Source organism: Pelophylax lessonae, assembly GCF_965119305.1.
Source record: "Pelophylax lessonae genome assembly, chromosome: 2".
Taxonomy (NCBI): domain Eukaryota; kingdom Metazoa; phylum Chordata; class Amphibia; order Anura; family Ranidae; genus Pelophylax; species Pelophylax lessonae.
In genome coordinates this window covers 611,549,753-611,576,175 of record NC_138769.1, presented here as the reverse complement: position 1 = coordinate 611,576,175, position 26,423 = coordinate 611,549,753, and the positions used below count along the sequence as shown (strand labels likewise).

At 49.4% G+C, this 26,423-nt stretch overlaps 1 protein-coding gene across 1 annotated transcript in view; it reads right to left on the bottom strand.

The window, feature by feature from the left end:
- CUL5 (cullin 5) overlaps window positions 1–26,423 on the bottom strand; it is a 135,194-nt gene that overhangs the window by 10,425 nt on the left and 98,346 nt on the right. The window contains exon 15 of the mRNA XM_082248438.1: window positions 4,025–4,200. Within this exon, the coding sequence (XP_082104564.1) occupies window positions 4,025–4,200 (176 nt within the window). The remainder of the gene's footprint in view (window positions 1–4,024; window positions 4,201–26,423) is intronic.

Genomic DNA, 26,423 nt, shown 5'->3' with positions numbered 1-26,423 from the left:
GGCTCAGACAAAGCTTTATTGCTCTGAGCTCCAAAATATTTATCAGTAGTTTTGACTCTTCCATCGTCCAGGTACCCTGGGCACAGAGCTTTCCCAGCACCCCGTCCCAGCCGGATAGGCTGGCGTCCGTGGTCACCACCATCAAAACCAACGGAAGGACTTGCCCTGGCATAGTGCTGGAGACTGAATCCACCACAACAGAGCAGACATTTTGTTGTGGCTTAAGCGAATCAAAGAGTCCAAGGACTTTGGATCCTTGTTCCATTTGACAAGAATCTCCCTTTGCAAAGGTCTGGTATGGAACTGAGCAAATAGAACCGCCTCGAAGGTTGATACCATCAGACCCAAGGCCCGCATGCAAACTCGAAGAGGGGACAGATTGTTCGCTAACAACAACCGAATCGCCTCCTGCAACTTTTGCAGCTTGTCCAGGGGAAGAAACACCTTGGCCAAGGCTGAATCCAGAGTCAAGCCCAGATAATCCAGTCTCAAGACAGAAGTCAGCGCGGATTTCTTGAAATTGATGTTACAACCAACATCCTGCAGAGTTCTGACAGTGACCATCAGATCCCCCACAAGACTGAAGGAGAATCTGCTCTCAACAGGAGATTGTCTAGGTACCCCAGTACCGCAATCCCCCGCTGGCGCAGCAATGCCAATACCGGTGCCAAGACCTTGGTAAACACTCTGGGAGCTGAGGCGAGATCAAAGGGTAACGCCACATATTGATAATGCTCCCCTGCAACCACAAAGCGAAGAAACCGCTGTGTCCAGCATAAATAGGGATGTGTAGATATGCGTCCTTGATATCTATGGAGGCTAAGAAGTCTCCCTGGTGCAGCGACACCACTACCGTGTGGATGGATTCCATCCAAAACTTCTGTACCCGCATGAAGCAGTTCAGGGCCTTTTAATCAACTCGTCCAGAGAGGATCCAAACAGCCTCTCCCCTAAGAAGGGAAGATCAGTCAAGGTCTTTTTAGAAGCTTGTCTGCCGACCAGCTTTTCAGCCACAATAGCAATACCCACTGCCAACGCCCTGGCCACCAACAGGGCTGAATCCAGGGAAATATCACACAAACACCAGGGCTTTAGCCAACTGGTTCAGTAATTCCAAAACCGCAGGGGGGAGCCGTTCAGCTTCCAAGTTACTTTTAAGTAACCACCTATTCCTAAGCAGTCTGCGCTACCAAAACATTCACAAAGGTAATCTTTAATATGTGACCTGCTACCACGTGTAAATGGCGGGACAAGGATTCCACTCGTCTATCCACCGGGTCCGCAAAAGTTGGAGACTCTTCCACCGGTACCAGAGAGTCGCTTTATTAAACCTGTACAGCGGTGGATCCACTTTTGGTGGTACATTAAGCACTAACGTGCTTAATGCGCTGCCATTGTTCATACACAATAGTATGAAACAAGTCTGGGCAAGGGAACACCTTGCTTGATTTACAGGATTTGCAGGAGCCAAAAGACACCTGTGTACCCGGGGCTGTGGGTTCATCAGACAATTTTAAAGTTTCCCGCACTGAAACTATCAGAGCTTCCACCAAAGCGTGTACCCACGTGGCGGCAGATGAGGACAGGTCCTCTTCACCGTCAGAATGTGACGAACAGACCCCTCAGGGTGGTCTGCATCTGCCATGTCTATCTCAGAGTCTGAAGACCCTGCAGATGAAGGTGAGGGTGGAGGGCGTTTGCGGCTGACAGCACTAGAAATGAAAAAATCCACCTTAGACATCAAATTTTGCAAAAAAGCTGCCATTTCTGGCTGAGACTGAGAACCAGAAGGTCCCGCAATCGCTCCTAGGGGGTCCGCAGGTGAAATATTATCCTGGGACTTCATGTTGCACTTTTCAAAATAATTGGGCAGAGTCTCTAAAAAACGCCAAAAACGCAATCCCACTGCTATAAGTGCGGGCTCACAATCCCTGGTTATTAGAAGATAACAGCAGGGTAAATGAAAAAAACCCACAGGGAACCCCAGGAAAAAGTTACCAGACCACAGAGGAGACTTCCAGCATGATCTGTGCAAAAACGAAACTAACACTGACTGTACAGGAAGAGGAAGAGAAAATTCAGCCTCTATATTTTAAATAAAAATGCCGCATGCCTGTCCAGCCTATGGACCTCAGAAAAATGGCCGCTCATGCATTCACATGGGGAATTATAGAAAATGGCTGCCCATATAATTTAATGGGAATATAAAAAGCATGACCCACAGCAAAATGTCAGCCCCCCACTGCACACCATTGCTTTCTCCAGGACCCCCAAAAGGGGACCCAGAACAATAGGCATCGCAAGGTCCCTGACCAGGGGCCCACACAGGACAAGTCACTCCCCTCAAAAAAGCGCCACAACGACGGCATTATTACAGCCCCCCCCAAGGAAAAAAACATGCTAGGGGAATGCCAAGGAACCGAGGAAGCCCCTAAGGTCAAACCATTCCAGGGAAGGGCCCACGTCCGCCCCAAGGCCATCAAGGGTTTTTGGGGGGACAATTTACTAGTGATCGACTGATATAGTTTTTTTAGTGCCGATACCAATATTTTGGTCATCGAATATCGGTATCGGCTGATATTTTCGGACATTTAAAAACATTTTTTTTTTTTTCACAGGTACAGTTGTGGAGGGATTTGGGGGTCTAAAAGACCCCAAACCCCTCCTCTGCACTTAAAAGCATTCAAAAAACAGCCAAGTTTTGCTGTTTTGAATGCTGTAATTTTTTTTAATCTGGCGCCGAATACCCGGAAGTGATGTTATGACATCACTTCCGTGTTTTCACATTGAGATCCAATTAGAGCTGAATGCGGATCGGAGGTAGGATGCCTGGGCCGTCCCCTCCAGCGCCTTGTAATGACAGCCGAGCAGCTTCTCAGTCGCATTGGTTGTCATTACAAGACAGCCGACCGTCAGCTACGGACGCCGGTACCGGGGTGATGCCTATAGGTGCAGGCATCACTCCAGTACAGCACTTCCCCTGGAATATCGGCAATATTGGTAACCTCAGGGGCCAATTCCGATATATAGGGGAAAGTGCATATCGCCCCCCGATACATCGCCATTGCCGATAATCGGTCGATCCCTACAATTTACTCACCATACCACGGTACCAGGTGGGCGCCATTCCAAAACAGATCACCTCCCACCCAGGATGGGGGTGCTCTCAGCCAAGGGGAAGCTGCGATTCAGGGCTTTCCAGGTTGTGTGCGTCCCAGCGAGACAGTTTACTCACAGGCTCGTCCCCATCCGTCGGGGCACTGTCGTGTCGAGGCCTAGTTCTGGACTATAACCTGCTCATGCTCGCTGGCCAGGCTGGGACACCTTAAGGATCTAGATTATCCAGTGCGAGACCTCAGCCGCCTGTTGCTTGTAGTTCCTCTGGATCTTGGCCCTCAGGAACTAACTAGTGAAAATAAAAAATAAAAATCACAAACTAACAAACTTTCCTTAACCTAGGCAGAAACAAACTGTTTGATGATAGCAGGGTGTGTGGGATTATGCCTGCAGGGACAGCCCCATAGGTGTGGTTAAGCTTTTTTCCTGCCTAGTGCCTATTCCTGATAGGAGGAGCATTACCCAACAGTCTATGACTAGATGGAGCTGCGTCTGTCGATGAACGATAGAGAGAAACTGATTTTTAAAAGTTAGGTTGTCACCTCCTGTCTCACTGTAACAGACATAAGCCATTGCAGCATTTTGCAGAAGATCACAGCTCAGACTCTATTTGGGATGGACTACTACTGACAATTTGAGCATCTCCAGCAGCCTTCCAGATGTGGAGGTTATATAGCAATTATTAGAGATCACCACGCTGGCCCAATCTAACTTTAAAATATCAATTTTTCATGGAATTCAGCTTTAACACTGTGCTGATTAGATCAAGTGTGAATATTGATACCTTTAATATTAACAATCTTTATTCATGATCTATATACTGTATTGTCTCTGGGAGGAATACTTTAAACACAGCTACAAGTAATTCCAGACTCTGACGAGCCAGTCCTAAGCAAACTCTACTCACAATGCCATTAGACATTAAATGATGCCAGTGCAGTTTTCTTCCACTGTGATTCTTCTTGTAGAACTCTTCCACTTCAGGGATGAGGTCTTCCAGTTCAGTGGGAAGAGACACAAAGACCTTTTCAGAGCTCCTTGACCATGCACCCGCATTTAAAATCTTAATGTTCACAGAATCAGCTGCCATAACAAAACATAACAATAAAACAAGATTAGACCACAGAATTACAGGATCCACCATTGTAAAAGTTAATTATCATCTTTGCTCCCCTACATGGTAAGAGTGATTTTGAACAAGCACACAGGTTAGGAGTCCTATCCTATCTATAATGGAAGCTCCAATATTTCTATCCAGACAGGCTCTTAGCCTCAGCAATGTTATATACGGCAGCTTGTGGAAGTGCTGATTTCACTAAGGGCTTCTGTTCAAGGATGTTGTTTCCGGTGTTTGAAAGCATGTCAGACACAGGTCAGGAGCTTTTATATTGACTCCACTGGAGTATGTAGATGACAGTTCAGAGGCTGTGTTTGACCTGTTTTAGGTTTCCTTGGACATAGCAGCCATGTGTTTCACATTCAAATACATGCATCTGAGTAGTGTTGTGTTTGAGCAGAAAAGGCTGTGTTTGGCATGAACCCCTATTTACACACACCCTTACAGTGACAATCCAAGGTTGCTTGTGACCTCCAACTACTCCTGTTACAGAAAAACTGCACAGAGGCAATTAGGACTAGAATCTTTATGGGATATTAACAAGTGGCTGAGGAGCTGGTGTAGAAAGAAGGGGTTTGGGTTCCTGAAGAACTGGGCTGACATTTCAGTCAGTTACAGGCTTCTTCAGCAGGGACGGGCTGCATCGAAATGGGGAGGGTGCAGCTTGGCTGGGAGAGAAGATGGACAAAAAGTAAGAGGGGTTTTGAACCTAGGTGATTGGGGGGGGGGGGGGGGGGGGGGGTTGGGGTAAGTAGTGGTGCATCGAAATTTAGGCAACCAAAATTTGACAGAAAATGGGCCTATTCCATTTCGGCCAAAAATGGGTTAAAGATGCCGATATTAATAATGGCCTCTGGCCGGCGGCCAGCCTCCCGGTGATGTTACTACTACGACTATGTGTATGAATGAACTAACACACCGGGCGGGCGGGCGGGCGGTCGAGCGGCCTCAAATAGCTATAACTAAGTGAGCCTTTCATTTCCCTATCAGGCGGGTATCTCCGCTGACAGGGAGGTGAAAGGCTCACTTAGTCACAGCTATTAGCGGCCGCTCGCCCGAAGGGTGTGTTAGTTCATTCATACACATAGTCGTAGTAGTGACATCCCCGGGAGGCGGGCCGCCGGCCAGAGGCGGGACTTTTGAAAGGAAGGACACGGGAGGAGAGGAAAGTCTGCCTGCCTGTGACATGGAGGGTGCCGACAAGTAAGGATATTGCATCATGGAGGTGGGGGAAGCGCTGAGGCGGGGGGGAAGCGCTGAGGCAGGTTGGGGGAGGGGGGGGGGCTTAGGCGAGCTTACCAATGGTATTTGTATTATGCAGCATGAGGGGGTTAATGTATTGCCACTGCTGGTCACTGATGCATTAGTGACCGACCAGTGGCAATTAATTAACCCCTTTGTGCAACCAGTATCAGTACAACCAGTGTTAATAAACACGGACACTGGTTGCACTAATGCAGCACAAAGGGGTTAATTAACTGCCACTGGTCGGTCACTAATGCATCAGTGACCAGCAGTGGCAATACATTAACCCCCTCATGCTGCATAATACAAATACCATTGGTAAGCTCGCCTCAGCCCCCCCCCCAACCTGCCTCAGCGCTTCTCCCCCGCCTCAGCGCTTCCCCCACCTCAATGATGCAATCTCCTTACTTGTCTTGAATTTCAGAGACTTGGTTTGACAGCTCTCATGATTGGCTGCCAACCATTCAGCGGTATTCTCTATATCGCAGAGATAGGGAGGGTAAAAAAGGGGGAGGGGTATGCCTGTATATCCGGCATTATGTTCAGGTGAATATGAGGGACAATATCATTAATGGAGCTAGGGAGGAGGTGGAATCCTTGTGGGTAGAGCTCCAACGGGAGGAAACTAAGGGCAAAGGAACACTTCGTGTATGCTATAGGCCCCCTAACCAAAGGGAGGAGGGGGAGGCAGACCTCCTAGCACAGCTTGGAGTGGCGGCAAGGATGGGAAATGTCATTATAATGGGGGATTTTAATTATTCAGATATTGACTGGGCAGAAGGTACCGCACACTAGTCTAAGGCTCGCCATTTCCTAAATGTCTTGCAGGACAACTTCATGGGTCAGATGGTAAATGCACCAACAAGAAACAATGATTAGACCTACTGATTACCAACAATACAGACCTGATCGCAGATATAGAAATACGGGGCAACTTAGGTAACAGCGACCACAGGTCAATACGTTTCTGCATAAAACACAGAAATAGGAACACAAGGGTAATAAAAAGCCACTGAATTTCAAAAGAGTAAACTTCCCTAAACTGCGCTCTTTGCTAGATGACATAAAATGGAATAAAATCCTAGGAACAAAGAATACGGAGGAAAAATGGGAGTGCTTTAAGAGCATACTAAATAAAGGGATTGGCCAGTGCATTCCTATCAAGAAAAAAAATTTAAAAGCTAAAAAAAAAAAAAAATCCTGGGTGGCTAAACTCCAAAGTAAAAATGCAGAGCAAAGGAAAGGGCCTTCAAAAAATACAAGGCTAAGGGGTCATTGCAAGCATTCCAACATTACAAAGAATGCAACAAGAAATGTAAGAGTGCAATCAGGGCAGCTAAGATAGAACATGAAAGGCACATAGCGGAGGAGAGTAAAAAAGAAAAAAAAAAAAACCCAAGAAATTCGTTGAGCATATAAATAGTAAGAAAGTGAGGCCAGAACATGTTGGCCCGATAAAGGAGGATGAAGGGAATTTGGCTACAAATGACAGAGAAAAGGCAAAGGTTTTGAATATATTCTTCTCCTCAGTCTTCACAAAGGAAAGGGGTAACAGTAACCAAGACTTTAAATGTTAATACCACGTCACAGGAAGCTCCCTCATGGCTAACATAAGACAGAATGAGAAATAGACTTGAAAAACTTAACATAAATAAGTCACCGGGACCAGTTCCAGTTGGCTTACACCCGAGGGTCCTTAAGAAGCTCAGCCAGGTAATAGCCAGACCATTGTCCCTTTTTTTCATGGACATTTTATGGACAGTTTATTGACTGGAATGGTGCCAACTGATTGGAGAAAAGCAAACGCGACACTAATATTTAAAAAAGGGCTGAGACATAACCCTGGGAACTACAGGCCAGTTAGCCTAACATCAATAGTCTGCAAGCTATTTAGAGGGGATGATGACGGACTATATACAAGAATTTAGTAATGAAAACAATTTTATTAGCAGTAATCAGCATGGATTCATGAAGAATCGTTCTTGCCAGACAAATCTATTAAACTTCTATGAAGAAGTGAGCTGCCATCTAGATAAAGGAAGGCCTGTAGATGTGGGGTATCTGGATTTTGCAAAGGCATTTTATACAGTTCCCCAGAAGCTTTTACTGTAAAAACTAAGGCAGGGATTTCCAAACTACGGCCCTGCAGTTGTTCAGGAACTACAATTCCCATCATGCCTAGTCATGTATGTGAATGTCAGAGTTTTACAATGCCTCATGGGATGTGTAGTTCTGCAACAGCTGCAGGGCCGTAGTTTGGGAATCCTTGAACTAAGGTATTGAGGCATGGACCAGACGGTGAGTCCCTGGATTGAAAACTGGCTACATGGCCAAGTCCAAAGGGTGGTGATAAATGGCGAATACTCGGAATGGTCTGGTGTAGAAAGTGGGGTCCCCCAAGGATCTGTCCAGGGGCAAATCCTGTTTAATCTATTCATAAACGATCTAGAGAATGGGATAAACAGCACAATCTCAGCATTTGCTGACGATACAAAGTTAAGCAGGGCAATAACTTCTACGCAGTATGTGGAAACCTTGCAAAAAGGCCTAAACAAAATAATGGGGTGGGCATCTACATGGCAAATGAGGTTTAAGGTTAAAATAATGAAAGGTAATGCATGTGAGGGCCAAAAATATGAACGCAAGTTACCAGCTAGGGGGGAGAACCTCTGGGGGAATCTAGGATGGAAAAGGACCTGGAGGTCCTAGTAGATGACAGGCTCAGCAATGGCATGCAATGCCAGGCTGCTGCAAGCAAAGCCAACAGAATATTGGCATGCATTAAAAAGGGGATTCATTCAGAGATAAAAACGATAATTTTCCCACTCCACAAGACTCTCGTCTGGTCGAATCTTAAGTATGCTGTCCAGTTCTGGGCACCAGTCATCAGGAAGGATGTGCTGGAACTAGAGAGAGTCCAGAGAAGGGCAACTGTGGTGGTAGTCACCGTTACTGGGAATGAAAGACAGACACTATATGTGTGGTTTGTGTTAAAAGAATCAGAAGGTTTTTTACTTAGGACAGTAATATTTATGAACAATATCCCTCAGGAAATGTATGAGGATAAATTGGTTTGACCTTTTCAGGCTGCTTGTAGGAGTTTCTCATAGATCATTGCTAGATAGTTTGAGGTGTTTTTCTAGTTTTATCCTAAACCTGAAACAAATAGGGAAAGTAGTATCATACGAACACTGGTAAATTATTGGCAGAGGAGGTCTTTGACTTTTTCTTGAGAGACTTTTCCCCTACAATTTGCCAAAGCCCATTGTCTATCTACGTGTTTATTATCAGTTCTTTCTGCTACTGGTTGCTATAGTATGTATTACTGTTACGGACACAACTTGGATAAATTTCTCAGCTGCGCCTTAGATACTCTGTTCTATGATCAGGATTGTATGCCTTTGTCTTTCCCTAAATAAAGATTTAAAAAAATTGGATTTTTGTACTTACCCTAAAATCCATTTCTCTTTCATTCATCGACAGACAGCGCTCCATAAGTCGTAACTAGTGGGTTATATTGCCCCCTCCAGGAGAACTAGGCAGAACAAAAAACACCTGGCTACGCCCATGGGCCTTCCTCAGCTGATATATATAACCCCCCTCTCTGCTCTAGGTAGTCAGTTTAGTAGCTAGCAGTATTAGAAGTATCAGAACTCTATAGAGGGGTGGGTGCTGGGTTCATCGATGAACTCAGAGAAATGGACTTTACGGTAAGTACAAAAATCCCATTTACTCTTTCGTTCATCGACGGACACCGCGCTCCACAAATCATAACTAGTGAGATGTCCAAAAGCAGTGCCAAAAGGAAAATGAGGTGTGGGGAAAATAACCCAAGGCTAAACATAAGAGCCCTTAACCAGGACACAGGAGCATTAATCCTGGTCACAGGAGCCCCGTCTGAAAAATAAAGGTTTAAAGAAAACACACCCCTCAAGAGGCCTGATGACGGAAGGCCAAAGAAGCATGCGCCGTGACAGGGAAAAGTGGAACCTGCCCTTTAATGAAATAGGCCTGAGTGAACCGTCTGGCTGATCCATCTGGAGATGGTAGCCGAAGAAGCGGCCAGCCCTTTTCTTGGTCTGTCCGTAACCACAAAAAGCGAGTCTGAGCTCCGAAAAGACTCAGTAGCTTCCAGATACACCCAAACTACAACAAACCACATCCAAGGTATGCAAAGCAAATTCCTTCGGATGAGCCGGCTTGGTACACAAGGAAGGCAACACAATGTCAAATGGAATTCAGAGACAACTTTGGGCAGGAATGATGGACAGGGACGAAAAACCCCTTTATCCCTATGGACCACTAAATAGGGACTGCGGGCCGAGGTAATAGCCACCAAGAATGTCACCTTCTGGGATAATCTCCGGGATTATTCTCAAATGGAGGTTTCTGGAGAAACTAAAGTACTAAATTTAAATCCCAAAAGAGACCGTACAGGTGGAGCCCATATGTCAAACCCCCTGAATGAAGGTAAGAAATAAAGAGTACGTGGCTAGGGGTTTGCTGAAAGAAGATTGCCAAGGCAGACACCTGGCCCTTGATGTACTCAAGGCCAACTTCTGATCAATGCCCTGTTGAAGAAAGGTTAAGACCCGAGCCACAGAAAAGGATCAAGGATGAGCACTAATCGACTCACACCAAGAAATATAGGCTTTCCACGTACAATGGTATACCTTGCTGGAAGGCGACTTCCTCCCCTTCACCATAGTAGGGATCACTGATCCAGGCAGACCGCTTTCCCTCAATACCTGGCTTTCAATAGCGAAGCCATTAAAACCAGAGACTGTAAAGCAGGATGGTAGACCAGCCCTTGGGACAACTGGTCTTCTCTGAGAGGAAGCCCCCAAGGGACGTTTACAGCCACAAAGATAATTGGAAGAAACTCACTCTTGATTCCTTACAGGAACTGTGGATGAAGCCTTAGCTGAGGAGGATACTGGCCTTACTGTGGCACTTGGATGCCTGTGGCATCTGTCAGAGGACCCCGTAACCTCATCAAAAATGTCGGTATCCTCCCTTGGAGCCGAGCCTGCTAAAGGAGCTGGATGTAGGACTGTGCATACAGAACTGTCTTGAAGATGGATACCACCAGACTCAGGACTTGTATTGAAAAATCAGGAGAGAACTGTGTGTGACAGCAGCTGGTAAATCACGGCCTGTGGTTCCTGAAATTTGTCAAAAGTAGAGGGACGGGTGCTGCGTCTGTCAATGGACTTCAGAGAAAAGGGTTTTACAGTAAGTACAAAAATCCAGTTTTCTCTATCGTCCATTGACAGACACAGCTCCATATCTTCTTAGACCATAGAGACGCCCCAAAGCAGTATATGCATGAAGGGTGGGAAAAACAACGCAAATACCTAATTCCCCAAAGGCTAAAATTAGCCAACCAGGCAACATGGAGCTCAACCAGGAACAACTGGAGCTCACCTAGAAAAAACATACACCCTCAAAGAGAACAAACAAAAAAGTTCTCATTTAAACAGCAGCCTGCAAAACCTTGCGGCCAAAAGAGGCATCCGAGGATGCCAACATATCTACTTTGTAGAATTTTGTAAACGTATGCACAGACGACAAAGTTGCCGCCTTGCAAACTTGCATCACTGACGCCTGATGACGAAAAGCCCAAGAAGCACTCAGCGCTCTAGCAGACATGACCCTCCAAAGAATAGGCCTAAACAACTGTCTGCCTGATCCATCTGGATATGGTCACAGCAGAAGCAGCCAATCCTTTACGAGGTCCCTCTGTAAGGACAAAAAGAGCATCTGATTTTCTGAAAGACTCAGTAGCCGCCAGATAAACCCCGATTGCCAGAACCCCATCCAAAGAATGCAAGGCAATTTCCTGGGGATGCTAGGGCTTGGGACAGAGTGACATCAGCACAATATCTTCATTCAAATGAAAATCAGAAACCACCTTAGGAAGAAAAGACTGATTAGGTCAGAGTACCACCTTATCTCTGTGGACCATCAAATAAGGTGAGCCGCAGAACAACAGCGCCAATTCAGATACTCTGCGGGCAGAAGTGACAGCCACCAAAAAGGCAACCTTCTGAGACAAAGAAAGCAGAGAAATCTCCCTAATGTTCTCAAAAGGAGGTTTTTGAAGAACAGATCATACCAAATTCAGATCCCACGGAGGTAGCGGGGAGCGTCTTGGGGGAGCCATATGGCGTAATCCCTGAATGAAAGTGCAAATCAAGGCATGCATAGCTAACGGGCGTTGGAAATATATAGCCAAAGCCGACACTTGGCCTTTGATAGTGCCCAAAGCCAACCACTGTTCATCCCCTTTTTGCAGAAAAGGCAGAACCCCAGCTACTGAAAACAAGCAAGGGTGCACCTTCAGTGATTCACAAAATGAAATGGATGGTTTCCACGTACAATGATAGATCTTCCTGGAAGTAGACTTCCTGGCCTTCAATAGTGTAGGAATCACAGAGTCAGAAAGACCTCTATCTCTCAACACCTGGCTTTCAACAGCCAAGCCGTTAAAGCCATCGACTGTAAAGCAGGATGGAAGATCGGCCCTTGAGACAGCAGATCTTCCCTGAGAGAAGTCTCCAAGGAGCATCGGCAACCAACCTTACTAGGTCTGCGTACCAAGACCGACAAGGCCAGTCTGCGTCCACCAGAATAACCGGAATCCGTTCCACCTCTATACTGCGTAGAAGTTTCAGAGGAGGAAAGGCATAGATCAGCCGATACTGACCCCAAGGAGCCACCAGAGCTTCTGTGGCGTCGGCCAGAGAATCCAGAGACCTGGCTACGAACCTCTGAATCTTCTTGTTGAGACGAGAAGCAAACAGATCAACCTTGGGTGTCCCCCACCGGACACACAAGAGATGAAACACGTCTGGATGAAGAGACCATTCTTGGCCGCCAAGACACTCTTGCCCCCCTCGTGCCCCCCTGATGATTGATGTAAGCCACAGCTTTGGCATTGTCCGATTGAATCCTAACCGGACATTCTCACAGACGAGTCGTCCAGTGGCTAAGACAAAGCTTTATTGCTCTGAGCTCAAAAACATTGATCTACAGTTTTGACTCTTCTACTGTCCAGGTACCCTGGGCATAGAGCTGTCCCAGCACCCCGCCCCAGCCCGACAGGCTGGCGTCCATGGTCACAACCGTCCAGAACAACGGCAGGAAAGACTTTCCATGACACAGTGCTGGCGACTGAAGCCACCACAACAAAGCAGATTTTGTTTTGTGGCTCAACCGAATCAAATTGTCCAAGGACTTCGGATCCTTGTTCCATTTAAGAAGAATCTCCTTTTGTAAAGGTCTTGTGTGAAACTGAGCAAAAGGAACTGCCTCGAAAGGTTGATATCATCAGACCCAAAGCCGCATGCAAATCCGTAGAGAGGACAGATTATTTGCCAACAGCAACTGAATCGCCCCCTGCAACTTCTGCATCTTGGCCGGAAGAAAAAAAACCCTCACCAAAGCTGAATCCAGAGTCAGGCCCAAATAATCCAGCCTCAAAGAAGGTATCAGAGCGGATTTCTTGAAATTGATATTCCACTCGAATTCCAACAGGGCTGCATGAGAATCCGCTCTCAATAGGAGATCGTCCAGGTACCCCAGTATCACAATCCCCCATTTGGCGCCGCAATGCCAACACCGGGGCCAGTACCTTGGTAAAAATCCTGGGAGCAAAGACAAGACCAAAGGGTAACGCCACGATTTGATAATGCTCCTCTGCTACGGCAAAGCGAAGAAACCACTGATGCCCAGCGTAGATAGGGATGTGTAGATATGCGTCCTTGATATCTATGGAGGCTAAGAAGTCTCCCTGGTGCCAGGACGTGACCACCATGCAGGTCGAATTCAATCCGAAACTTCTGTACCCGCACAAAGCGGTTCAGAGCCTTGAGATCCAGAATTGGGACGCACCTTGCTCTCTTTTCTGGGCACAGTAAACAGGTTTGAATAAAACCCGTGAAAGCGTTCCTGAGAGGGAACAGACACAATCACTCTTTGTACAAGCAGATCTTGTACGGCCTCTCGTAGATCTATTAACTGGTCTGGAGACAGACGTAGATTGGACGGGAAGAACCTGTCCGATGGTCGAGACCGGAATTCGATCTTGTACCCTGATCGGATCAGTTTGTGAACCCATTTGTCCTGAATCAAGGAAATCCATTCCAGAAGAAGCAAAGATGTCCCCCCACCCCAGAAGCGGGTGAGGGCACCTCTTCATGCAGACGAGGATTTGTCTGCAGAACTGGACTGGCCGGTTTTGGATTTAACTGACCATGGCTTCTTGGAACTCCCAGAGGACCTGAACGGCTTTCCTTGTTCTTGCGACCCGGAGGTACGAAAAAGCCGCCTATGAGCAGTGAAGGAAGGCCTCCGCTTAGGACGTGGGAGCCTTGCTCTTAGAGGATTGAGGAAGAAGAGTGCTCTTCCCATCCGTAAGCCCTTTAATCAGTTTATCCATAGAAGATCCAAACAACCACTCTCCCGTAAAAGGAAAGTCCGTCAAGGCCTTCTTTGAAGCCTAGTCCGCCAGCCAGCTTTTTAGCCACACCATGCGTCTAATGGCAATCCCCACTGCAGACACCCTGGCCACTAGGGAGCTGCATCCAAGGACGCATCACACATGAACACAAGGCCTTGAGCCATCTGGTCCAGGAGCTCAATTAGCGCTGGAGGAATCTATTCAGATTTTAAGTTCCCCTTAAAGAGGAAGTAAACCCTCTTCTGACACTTGTACCTATAGGTAAGCCTATGATAAAGCTTAACTATAGGTACATTAAATATCTCCTAAACATGTACCGTTTAGGAGATATTTACCTTCGATGCATCCAGTGACGTCACTGGCGCATACGCTCTGAAGGAACGGACGATCGTGCCGTTCCTTGAGAGCCCTGTGCCGTGACTGTCGGCTCCCGAGCGCGTGCGCGGAAGTGACGTCACCACGGCTCCGGCCAATCAGATGGCCGGATGCCGCGATCCCGGAAGACGGGCGACTGAACATGTCGCCCGTCATACAGGTGAGTGAGCGGCACGGCGGGGGCTCGTTCTAAGGTAAGTATTTCATAATGAGCTAGTATGCGATGCATACTAGCTCATTATGTGTTTGTCTTGCAGGGTGTGAAAGAAAGAAAAAACGGAATTTTTGTAAAATCTTACCTGTAAAATTCCTTTCTCTGAGTCCTCCGACAGTCGCCGCCATCTTCATATTCAACACAATGGGGTATTAGACTTTGCTCCGTAGGAGTAGCAAGGCAACAGAATATGTCAATATTAAAGCTTTTAACATATCCCCAATCCAGGGGGTGGTCCCCTCAGTCTATACCCTCCTGCTTCCTGTTTCCTGCTTCAGTTTCAGTGGAATAGCAGTAGAGTACCTAAACCCCAAAAGAGGGGCGGGGGCGGCGACTGTCGGAGAACTCAGAGAAAGGAATTTTACAGGTAAGATTTTACAAAAATTCCGTTTTCTCTTACGTCCTCCGACAGTCGCCGCCATCTTCATATTCGTCACAATGGGGACGTCCCAAAGCAGTGCAAACATGAGGGGTGGGAAACGCAGCCGCGTCTAAAGGCAACGCAGTCTCCACATCAAGAAAGTAACCTTACCAAAGGAAGGAAACCAGCTGGACAACACGAGAAAAAATTTGCTCAACGGGAGCAATAACCCAGGAAAAAAACAAATAACCCAGGGATACAAAGAAATCCCAAACAGCCCAAAGGACCAAAACCAGGGACCCTAAGGGACCGCCGCACTAAGAACCTTGCGGCCAAAGGAAGCATCTGTCGATGCTTGAACATCCACTCTGTGGAACAGAGTGAAGGTGTGCACGGTCGACCAAGTCGCCGCCCTACACACCTGGGCCACAGAAGCCCCATGACGACAGGCCCAAGACGTACTCAGAGATCTGGTAGAGTGCGCCCTCACAGGCATAAGGGAAACTTTTCCCCGCAAAGCATAGGCCTGTTCAACGGCCTGTCTGAACCAATTGGCGACGGCAGAAGCCGACGCCGCCACGCCCTTCAGAGGACCCCCGGAAGGACAAACAAAGAATCCGACTTGTGAAAAGATTCAGACGATTTTAGGTAAACCCTAATCGCCATGAACAGCATCCAAGGAGTGCAACACCACCTCCTCCGAATGTTTAGACTTCGCGCAAGGCGAAGGCAAGACAATGTCCTCATTGAGGTGAAATTCCGAAACCCTCTTCGGAAAAAAAGAAGGGTTAGGTCGCAAGACCACCTTAACCAAGTGATTGACCAGATACGGACAATGGCAGGACAGGCTGCCAGCTCCGACACTCTGCGAGCCGAATTGATCGCCACCAAAAAAGGTGACCTTCTAGGACAACATAGACAACGAGATCTACCCGATCCGTTTAAAAAAGAACCATGTTGTAACATGGACAGTACAAGATTCCAGTCCCAAGGAGGCAGAGGCACCCTCCTAGGAGGGACCAGATGCCCCCGAACAAAAGTGCCAATCAAGGAGATAGATGCCATAGGACGTTGAAAAAAGAACGGCCATCGCAGACACCTGACCCTTGATCATAGCCAGCGCCAAACGCTGTCAACACCCTTTCGAAGGAAGGACAACACCCCAGACACCGACCACGGGCGAGGTAAAGACCCCCTGAACTCACACCAGGCAAAATAGGCCTCCGAAATACGGTAAAAGACCTACCCCGAGGAAAAAATTCCTCGCGTCGATCAAAGTGTGAATGACCTCAGGGGAGAGACCCCTATCCCTCAGGGCCTCGGTTTCAACAGCCAGGCCGGCAAAGCCAGCGACTGCAAGGCAGGATGAAATATCAGCCCTTGAGACCGGAGATCTTCCCGAAGAGGCAGACGCCACGGGGCGTCGACCGCCAAATGCACGAGGTCTGCGTACCAGGACCGGCGAGGCCAGTCCGGTGTCACAAGAATCACCGTGTTTTGGTTCCAAGACCAACCTGCGAAGGAACCTGGGCAGCAATTGAAACGGTGAAAATGCATACATCAGTCGGTACTGATGCCACGGAGCTACCAACGCGTCTGCCCGAGGATCGCGCGGCCTTGCCACGAACCTGTACACCTTGCTGTACAGACGAGACGCGAACAGGTCCACCTCCGGAAGACCCCACGTCGCGCACAACATCTGGAGAACACCCGGACGAAGGGGGCCATTCCCCCTGGTCCAGGGACTGGCGGCATCAGATAATCCGCCCGCCAGTTCTCCAACCCCTGGAATGTGAACCGCCGATATCGCCGGGACATGCGTCTCGGCCCAAGACAGAATGTCGGCCACTTCCCGAGCCACCCGGGCCCTCTTGGTGTCCCCTTGGCGAATGACGTAAGCCACCGCCGTGGCAATGTCCGTCTGCACCCGAACCGGACAGCCCTGCAGCCTGTCCGGCCAACGTTGAAGGCAGAGAATCATCGCACGCAATGCCAGAATGCTGACCGGAAGGGAGGATTCCCCCTCCGACCAAGTTCCCTGGGCGGACAGAACGCCCAGAACACCACCCCAGCCCGACAGGCTGGCATCCGTGGTGACCACCGTCCATGAGAGAGGACGAAAAGACTTGCCTCCTGACACCGGCGGGGACAGGAGCCACCACAGAAGAACCCTTCTGGTGCGATGGCCCAACGAAATCCGGATCCAGAGATCGCGGTCGCCCGTCCCACCCGGACAGGATCTCCGCTTGGAGACCCCGCGTGTGAAACTGGGCGAAGGGAATCGCCTCGAAAACCGAGACCATCAATCCCAGACATCTCATGCACGTCCGAGTGGACGAGGACGGAGCATCCCTGAGGGACCTGACTTCCTTCCTGAAGAGTCCTGAGTTTGTCGTCCGGTAGGAAGACCTTCGCCTGGACAGAGTCCAGAACCATTCCCAGGTAAGGGAGACGAACCGATGGGCACAGTGCTGACTTTGGAAAAGTTATCGTCCAACCAAACTCCTGCAGAGACTGCATCATAACGGACAGAGCCTTCTCCAGACCCTGGCTGGTCGCAGACCGAACCAGAATATCGTCCAGATACCCTAGGACAGAGACGCCCTGGGCTCTCAACAAAGCCAAAACCGGTGCCCGCACCTGTCCAAAACCTGTCCCGATGAGGCACCGGGACCACCACTCCCTGAGCCCTCAGGTCCTGCACGGCTAGATGCAGATCCCGCAAACGCTCCGGGGACAGTAGAAGATTTGAGGGAAAAAATCTGCGATCCGGCCTATAGAGAAACTCGATCTCGTAGCCAGATCGAACGATTTCCTGAACCCACCTGTCCCGAACCCGGGACAGCCATGGCTGAAGGAAACCGAGCAAGCGTCCCCCCACCCCAGAGTCGGGTGAGGGCGCCCCTTCAGGCCGCACTGTTGTGGGCCGCTGAACCGGACTGGCCGGACTTTTGCTTACCAGTCCACGGCTTCTTACCAGGAGCCGTCTTAGCCTTGTGGGATTAGGGTAAGAGCGTGCTCTTACCACCCGTGATCCCCCTAATTAACATATCTAGGGACTCACCAAAAAAGGCGAGAACCATCATAGGGCAGATTAGCCAAGGTCTTACGCGAAGATTGGTCCACCGACCAACACTTCAACCAAACCAAAACGGCGAGACAATACCGCCACACCATGTACACGTGCAGCCAACGGAACCATATCCAGGTCCGCATCACACAAATACATGACACCCTGGTGGATTTGATCCACCATATCCAAAGTCGCCTGGAGGGCAGAATCAGCCACCAGGACGCGATTAAGCACCTGCTTCCAGCTCGCGACAGCCTGGGCCGCCATAAGTGAAGCAAATAAAGCTTTCAGCATAGAACCCATAATAGAATAGGCATGACGGGCAAGGGACTCCGTCCGTTTGTCCGTGGCATCCCGGAACACCGGGATATCCTCAGCAGGAATCGCAGTGGGCTTATTCAGAACCGCTATCGCGTGATCCACCGGAGGTGGGACACACCAACGCCCATCAGTAGCGGGCGTAAAAGGATAGCGCAGCTTAAACCTACTTGGTATAGCAAAAGGCTTGCGTATATTACGCCAATGTTCCTTTACAGCGCATGGAAAATCATCAGTGCAGGGAAATACCTGCGATGTTTTGCGTCTTTTCTGCGTCCCATAAGCCGCCAAGGCAGCAGGAGGACAAGGTTCATCCTGTAAACGCAGTGTTTGCTTGATAGAAGCAACCAATTCATCCATGAGTGCAAGCTCTTCAGACGAGCCAGGGGGAGAAATATCAACCCCCTCAACCTCAGCCTCTATTTCTGACCCTACAAGGTCCAGGGAGGAACGGGACCCCGACAAGGAGACCCCAGCAACAGCAGCCCCATCACCAACACCCTCTGAATCAGAGGAAATTGAAAACTCTGGGCCTTTTTGAGGATTGAGCAGCCATCAGCAATTGCACCTGAGTCGCAAGGCTAGCCACAATCGCAGCCAAATCCCCCCCCCCCCCCCCGAGGGGGAAAACCGCAGTCCCCTGGCTTCCCACCAATGTGACAGGAAATTTGCTTTCCTGAGAATCCATGCCCCAAAATGAGTAAAATAAAATGGGTGACCGCCCCTTTAAATAAGGCGCTGCGAACGTAGCCCACCGCCACACAAGCACACCCACACCAGGGACCCCCACAGGGAGAAGTTATACTCAGGCAAGGATACAGAGAACAGAGGGAAAAAAACCTGGAGAGACCGCTGCTGCTGCTGGCCAGATCGGTGCTCCTGTAGAAAAGGAATTGCTGATATTCAGGGCGCTCCATTAAAGCCTATGGGAGGCTACAAGAAAATGGCCGCCATGCATGTGTACCATGCGGCCGGAGCGAGTACAGCCAAAATGGCGCTGTTTGGCGCCGAAACCGCCGCTCCCCCACCTCATGAAGGTGGAATAAAAATACACCACATAGATATAAAGAACATGGTGGACCGCCGCAGCGGCGCTGTAATGTGCCCCAAACATGATAGCATCAAGTTCCACAGCACACAGCCGTTCACACACTCAGACTGACACAGAAGTACAGCACAGCCCCCCCTCCTTGCAGCCCACAGCATGCAGTGTGAGAGATAGGGAAACATCAATAGTGTGAACACAGGGCAAGGTAACACAGTCCCAGACTGACACCCCCCAGACAGACAGGTCCCCACATGAATACACTTACCTCTTACATGGCGTGGGGGACCCGCACAGGCGAACAAGCCGCTGTACATGAGACAGGGAGAGTCGCATCCAGGACGCAGCAGAAGGTGGGTTGAGAAACCGCACAGCGTCCAGTGAGGTAGCCACCTCACCCTAGCATCCCTGCACGGAACAGGGATGGGTCGTTCAGAAAACTCAGGAGCGGTACCTGACTGAACGCTCGATGGCGGGCTGAGAAGCCACTGACCCACAACCTGCGACCAGGGGAGTCAGCCCGAGACGCAGCCCGCATTATCCTCTTCATCCGAAGATCTAACTATTGCTGGTAAAAATAACAGCTAAATAAAGAAAGAGAGAAAAAACTCAAATAAAATCAAAAAAGAGAAGGCTGAGACAAAATGCCCCAGCATAGAGACATCCAGCTACTCCTGACAAGCTAGACATTGAAACTGAAGCAGGAAACAGGAAGCAGGAGGGTATAGACTGAGGGGACCACCCCCTGGGGTGGGGATATGTTAAAAGCTTTAATATTGACATATTCTGTTGCCTAGCTACTCCTACGGAGCAAAGTCTAATACCCCATTGTGACGAATATGAAGATGGCGGCGACTGTCGGAGGACGTAAAGGCCCGTACACACGTACCGATCGTCGGCATACAAACGCCGGTGGACGAAGGATCTGCCGATTGTACGCGTGTTAGTATGGTGCCTCCGACAGATGTCTGCGCACAATCCGCGGACAAAAGTCTTTCTTGCAAACATGAAAATATTTGTATGCCGACACCAGAACGGACGATTGTTCGCCTGTCAGTACACAATTCGGCCGACAGACCGCAGATTTGCAAGACTGGGCATGCTCAGAAAATAGAAAACACAGGGAAAGTTAACCATTACATGACATCACTTCTGCAGTCGGCGGACAAAATTCTTGTGCTGTCCTTGTGCTGTCTTTGCACTTTTCAGCAGACACCGACATCCCGGGGAGAAAAGACGAACATTTGTAAGCCGACCATCGGTACGTGTGTACGGGGCTTAAGAGAAAAAAAGAGTTTACAACCTCTTTAAGTAACTTTACCCATTCAGTGACCGTCTGAGACACCAGAATGTTCACAAAAATTGGTTTTAGTATGGAACCCTGAAAATAGAAAAAGCAGGTGCGCTAAACTTATAAGGGTTAACCCCTTGGGTTAGGAATGAACCAATAACGTGATTCAAATAACTGTGAAAACCGATGGTGTTACACAGTGACGTGATATCAAAAAGTGTTAAATGTAACCAAATTGAAAGTGCCACAGTGCAAAACAAAACTGACGTGCTACAAATCAATATATATAGGTCACACATGTACATAAATGATAAAGATATGATAGATTGATAAGGTACAGTCCAATCCAAACAAAAGTCCGTGTTGTATTGTAAAATGAGTGACTCCTCAGTGACAAATTCACAGCAATTAGGGTGCAGGTGATCCCACCACCATATCTGGATTGGCTCCTTACCAGAGAATGGAAATGTAAGGGCGTGTAAATGACATAATCCAGATGAAAGATTACCCAGATAGGATCCCAGCTGTAAAGCCCCACTCAGAAGAGAGGATAAGCCTCTTACCAGATAGCTGTTAGCATAGGGCTATTCACACAATCTCCTGAAGATGGATGGTCTCCCTTGTTGGTAACCTGGGTCTGGATATGTCCCCTCTGGTTCCTTTGAGTGTCTCACGGTATCCCAAAATAAAAGATCGTACAATAGTGCAGTACCTTTTGACTATTTATTAGTATATAATGTAGTGCACTTACATGAAACGACTTAATTCCGGACCAAACAAGACTGGACCATAGAGAGGTAAGGCCGCGGCCGCCTGCAGTGCGGTCCACGGCGATGAGTGATGACAATGTGGCGCTCCTTTCTGACGCGTTTCCTCCAAAAGCGGACGTCAACGGAGATAGGAGATTTAGTATGGAACCCACCAACATGTGTAGATGGCGGGACAGAGACTCCACCCATCTATCCACGGGGTCTGTAAAAGCCGGGGATTCCTCCATCGGAACTACAGTAGACTTATTCAATCAGGAAACCGAATGATCCACCTTTGGTGGCACGGTCCATCGAGTGGAAACAGCCTCTGCAAAGGGGTAACGGCGTTTAAAGCGATTGGGCACCACTAGCGCGTGCTTGATGCGCCGCCATTGTTCATTTACAATATCATCAAAAAGCCCTGGACAAGGAAACACCTTGCCTTACTTCTAGGCTTTGCGGGAGCCAAAAGACACCTGCGTACCTGACGCTGTAGATTCATCTGCCATTTGTAAAGTTTCCCACACGGAAACTATGAGTGCTTCCACCAAACCACGTTCTCACGCGGTGGCTGAAGAAGACAGGTCCTCTACACCATCAGAAAGGGAGGACACAGATCCAACAGGATGGGTGGCAGCCATATCTGCCTCAGAATCTGAGGATACCACCGATGCAGGTGAAGGCAGCAGACGTTTGCGGCCATCAATACGTTTTAACACAAAATCTACCTTTGACACCAGGCTTTCGAGGACTGCTGTAAAAGCAAACAGAGACTGCGACCCAGAGGGTCCCACTGCCACACTAAGGGGGTCTGTAGGTGAAACATTGTCCTGGGACTCCATTATTCACTGATTAAGAGGGGTGGGGGGGACATCATTATTCACCATACCACGGTACCAGGTGGGCGCCACTCCGAACAGACCACCTCCCATCCAGGGTGTGGGTGCTGCCAGGAAGGGGGTACAATGCGGGCTCTGTCGTGGCGAGGCCTAGTGCTGGACTCACGCTCGCTGGCCAGGCTGGGAGACCTTAAGGATCTAGATTATCCAGGCCGAAACCCAGCCGGCTTGACGTTCTCCAGGAACTCTAACTAGTAAATAAAAATTACAAATAACAAAAACAGAATTTTTGTAAGAACTTACCGTAAAATTCATTTCTCTGTGTCCTCTGACAGTCGCCGCCCACTCATACAGTCTTCACTTATGGGTATTGTCTTTATCCATAGGGGTAAACCAGGCAAAAGATTTTTGTTAAAATTATACATAAAAGCATTTGCATGTACACACCCACAGGGGGCTGTCAATCTGGACCATACCCTCATGCTAGCAGCATTCTCAACTCAGTTTGGTAGTAAGCAGTATATAGATCCAACAACCCCAAAAGAGGGGCGGGGGCCGTGACTGTCAGAGGACTCAGAGAAAATAATTTTACGGTAAGTTCTTACAAAAATTCTGTTTTCTCTTACGTCCTCTGACAGTTGCCGCCCACTCATACAGTCTTCACTTATGGGACGTCCCAAAGCAGTGTAGACTTGAGGGGTGGGAAACGCAACCGCCACAAGGGTAATGCAACACCCAGGTCAGAGAAGGAACCTTATCGCCAAGATAAGGGTAAAAAACACTGGGTAACAGGAAGCTCAACAGGAGCAACAAAACCCAGGAAAGCAAAAAACCAAGGGGTCAATCCCCCAACAGGAAGGGACAGACGCAAAACTGTAACGTCCCCCTAAAGTACAGCCGCACTCAGAACTGTGCGGCCAAAGGAAGCATTGGCCGACGCCAAAACATCAAGTTTGCAAAACATGGTAAAGGTATGCACGGCCGATCAAGTCGCCGCTTGCACACCTGGGACACCGACGCCTGATGGCGAAAAAACCCAAGACACACTCACCGCCCTGGTAGAGTGTGCCGGGACAGGGAAAGGTGGAACCTGTTCCCAAAGCGAATAGGCCAGTACAATCGTCTGCCTGATCCATTTAGAAATGGTTGCCGCAGACGCAGCCGTACCCTTCCGAGGTCCCTCAGGAAGGACAAAGCGAGAATCCGACATTCTGAAGGATTCAGTAGATGACAGGTCGACCCTGATCGCCCTGACAACATCCAAGGAATGCAAGGCAAACTCCTTAGGGTGCTTAGGCTTCACACGCAGCGAAGGCAAAACAATATCCTCAATGAGATGGAAGGCAGAAACCACCTTAGGAAGGAAGGATTGATGAGGTCGCAAGACCACCTTGTCCCTAAGGACAACTAGGTACGGAGAGCGGCAGGACAAAAGTGCGGATCAAGTAATTTGATGCCAGGGGGCGCTGGAAAAGAATAGCCAGCGCGGATATCTGACCATTAATAATGGGCAGTGCCAAACGCTGATCCACACCGGATTGCCGGAAGGAGCGAGGATGGAAACCCGGAGATTCACATCAGGCAAAATGAGCCTTCTAGGTACGATAATAAATCTTACCAAAAGAGGCCTTCCTAGCCTTCAGGAGGGTAGGAATGACCGCCGACAAGAGACCTCGATCCCTCAGGACCTGGCTTTCAACAGCCACGTCGTCAAAGCCAGCGACCGTAAAGCAGGAAAGAAGATCGGCCCCTGCGACAGCAGATCGTCTCGTGAGGGCAGCCGCTAAGGAGGCTCGACGACCAGTTGCATGATGTCCGCGTACCAGGACCGGTGCGGCCAGTCTGGAGTCACTAGGAACACCTGCTTTTGGTACCAAGGCCAACCTGCGAAGGAACCGGGACAACAATTGAATCGGAGGAAAGGCATAGATTAGACGATACTGATACTGACTACCAACGCGTCCGAGGATCGCGAGTTCTTGCCACGAACCTTTCCATCTCGTTGTTGAGACGAGACATGAACAGATCCACGTCCGGGAATCCCCATTGTGCACACAGCATCTGAAAACACCTCCGGGCGTAGGGACCATTCCCCTTGGTCCTAGGTCTGGCGGCTCAGATAGTCGGCTTGCCAGTTCTCCACACCCGGAATGTGAACTGCCGAAAGTGTGGAGACCCGCGTCTCGGCCCATGACAGAATCTCGGCCACTTCCTTGGCCGCCCGGGCACTCCTGGTGCCCCCTTGGTGATTGATGCATGCCACCGCAGTGGCATTGTCCATCTGCACACGCACAGGGCGGTCCTGCAGACGACCCGACCAATGCAACATACATAGGTCGATTGCTCTTAGTTCCAACACATTGAACGGCACAGAGGATTCCTCTTCCGACCAAGTGCCCTGGGCAGACAAAGTGCACAAAATATCGCCCCAGCCCGATAGGCTGGCATCCGTGGCGATCACCGTCCATGGAATTGTGCAAATGGTTTTCGCCTCGAAGACACCATCAACCCCAGGACCCGCATGCAGGTCCTGAGTGACGAGGAATGTTGTCCCCAAGGGACCCGACCCCGCTCTGTAGAGTCTGGAGTTATACCTCCGGCAGGAAGACATTTGCTTGAGCAGAGTCCAGAACCATCCCCAGGTAAGGGAGCCGGACAGAAGGGGACAACGTCGACTTCTGGAAGTTGAAGGTCCACCCAAACTCCTGGAGTATCTGAACCGTGGCAGCCAGATCGCGTACCAAGGTCGCACTGGAACTCGACCTTAACAGGAAAACGTCCAGATATCCCAGGATTGCAATCCTCTGCGCTCACAACAGGGCCAGGACAGGAGCCAAGATTTTTGGTAAACACCCTTGGGGCTGAAGCGAGACCGAATGGCAACACCACGAACTGATCGTGCTCCTGCAATCTCGAATCGGAGGTACCTCTGATGACCCTGTAAATACGCATCCATGAGGTCGATGGACGCCAGGAAATCTCCCGGACTCAGAGAGGCCACCACCGAGCAAATAGATTCCATGCGGAATTTCTGAACTCGCACAAAGCGGTTCACAACTTCAAGTCAGGAATCGGACGTAACTTGCCCTCCTTTCTGGGCACCGTGAACAGATTCGAGTAAAAAAACCCGACATTTTGTCCCGATGAGGCACCGGGACAATCACCCCCTGGGCGAGCAGATCCTGCACCGCCCGATATAGATCGAGGAGACGATCCGGGGTTCAATGAAGATTTCAGGGGAAGAATCTGTCTGTCGGGCGTGATCGAAAGTTGATCTTGCACCCCGATCGGGTGCAGCCAAGATTCGGGAAAACAGCGCAGACGCCCCCCCTGAAGCGGGTGAGGGCGCCCCATCAGGTGGAGGCGGACTGGAACAGCGCGTTATGGTGGGCCGCTTTCGGCTTGCCCGCCCAGGGCTTCTGCAGACCACTCGGGCCCTTGAAGGGTTTGCCCTTGTCTAGTGCCCTAAAGGCATGAAAGACCCCTGGTTGGTTTTAAAGGAAGGGCCCCACTTACCGCGGAAGAATTTACCCTTTGCCACTTGGAGTAGAAGAGTCTCTCACCCCCAGTGACCCCCTAACCAACACATCCAGGGATCCCCCAAAAAGTCTGTTCCCCGCATAAGGGATGTCAGCCACCGTCCCTTAGGACAACAGGTCAGCCGACAGGTTTTTTTAGAAACACACAATGCGGGCGGATGTGCACCGCGCATGCAGACAAACGTGAGACCAGAGGGGCCTCATCCCAGGTCGTGTCACACAGGTATAGTAAAGCATGATAAACCTGTTCCATCATGGCCATCGTAGCAGGGGGAGCAGAATCCGCCTGCATGGTGCGTTGAATAACTTTAATCCACTCCAGCACTGCCCGAGAGATCAGAACTGAAGCGAACCCGGGTTTCAGCAAGGAACCCTCCACCATATAGCAGTGACGGGTAATAGACTCCACCCATCTGTCCGCCGGGTCCCTAAACACCGGGCATTAGAATGGCCTTATTCAACCTGGACACAGTATGGTACACCTCAGGGGCCACAGTCCAGCGCGAATCCGTGGGAAGACGCAAAGAGATAACGGTGCTCAAACCGCCTAGGGACCACAAAGCTGCGCTTTAGATTGCGCCAATGTTCATTCACCATTGCATGAAATTCGGCGTGACAGGGAAAAAACCTGAACCGATTTCCGGGTTCTGAGGGTCCCAAAGGATGACCCCGTACC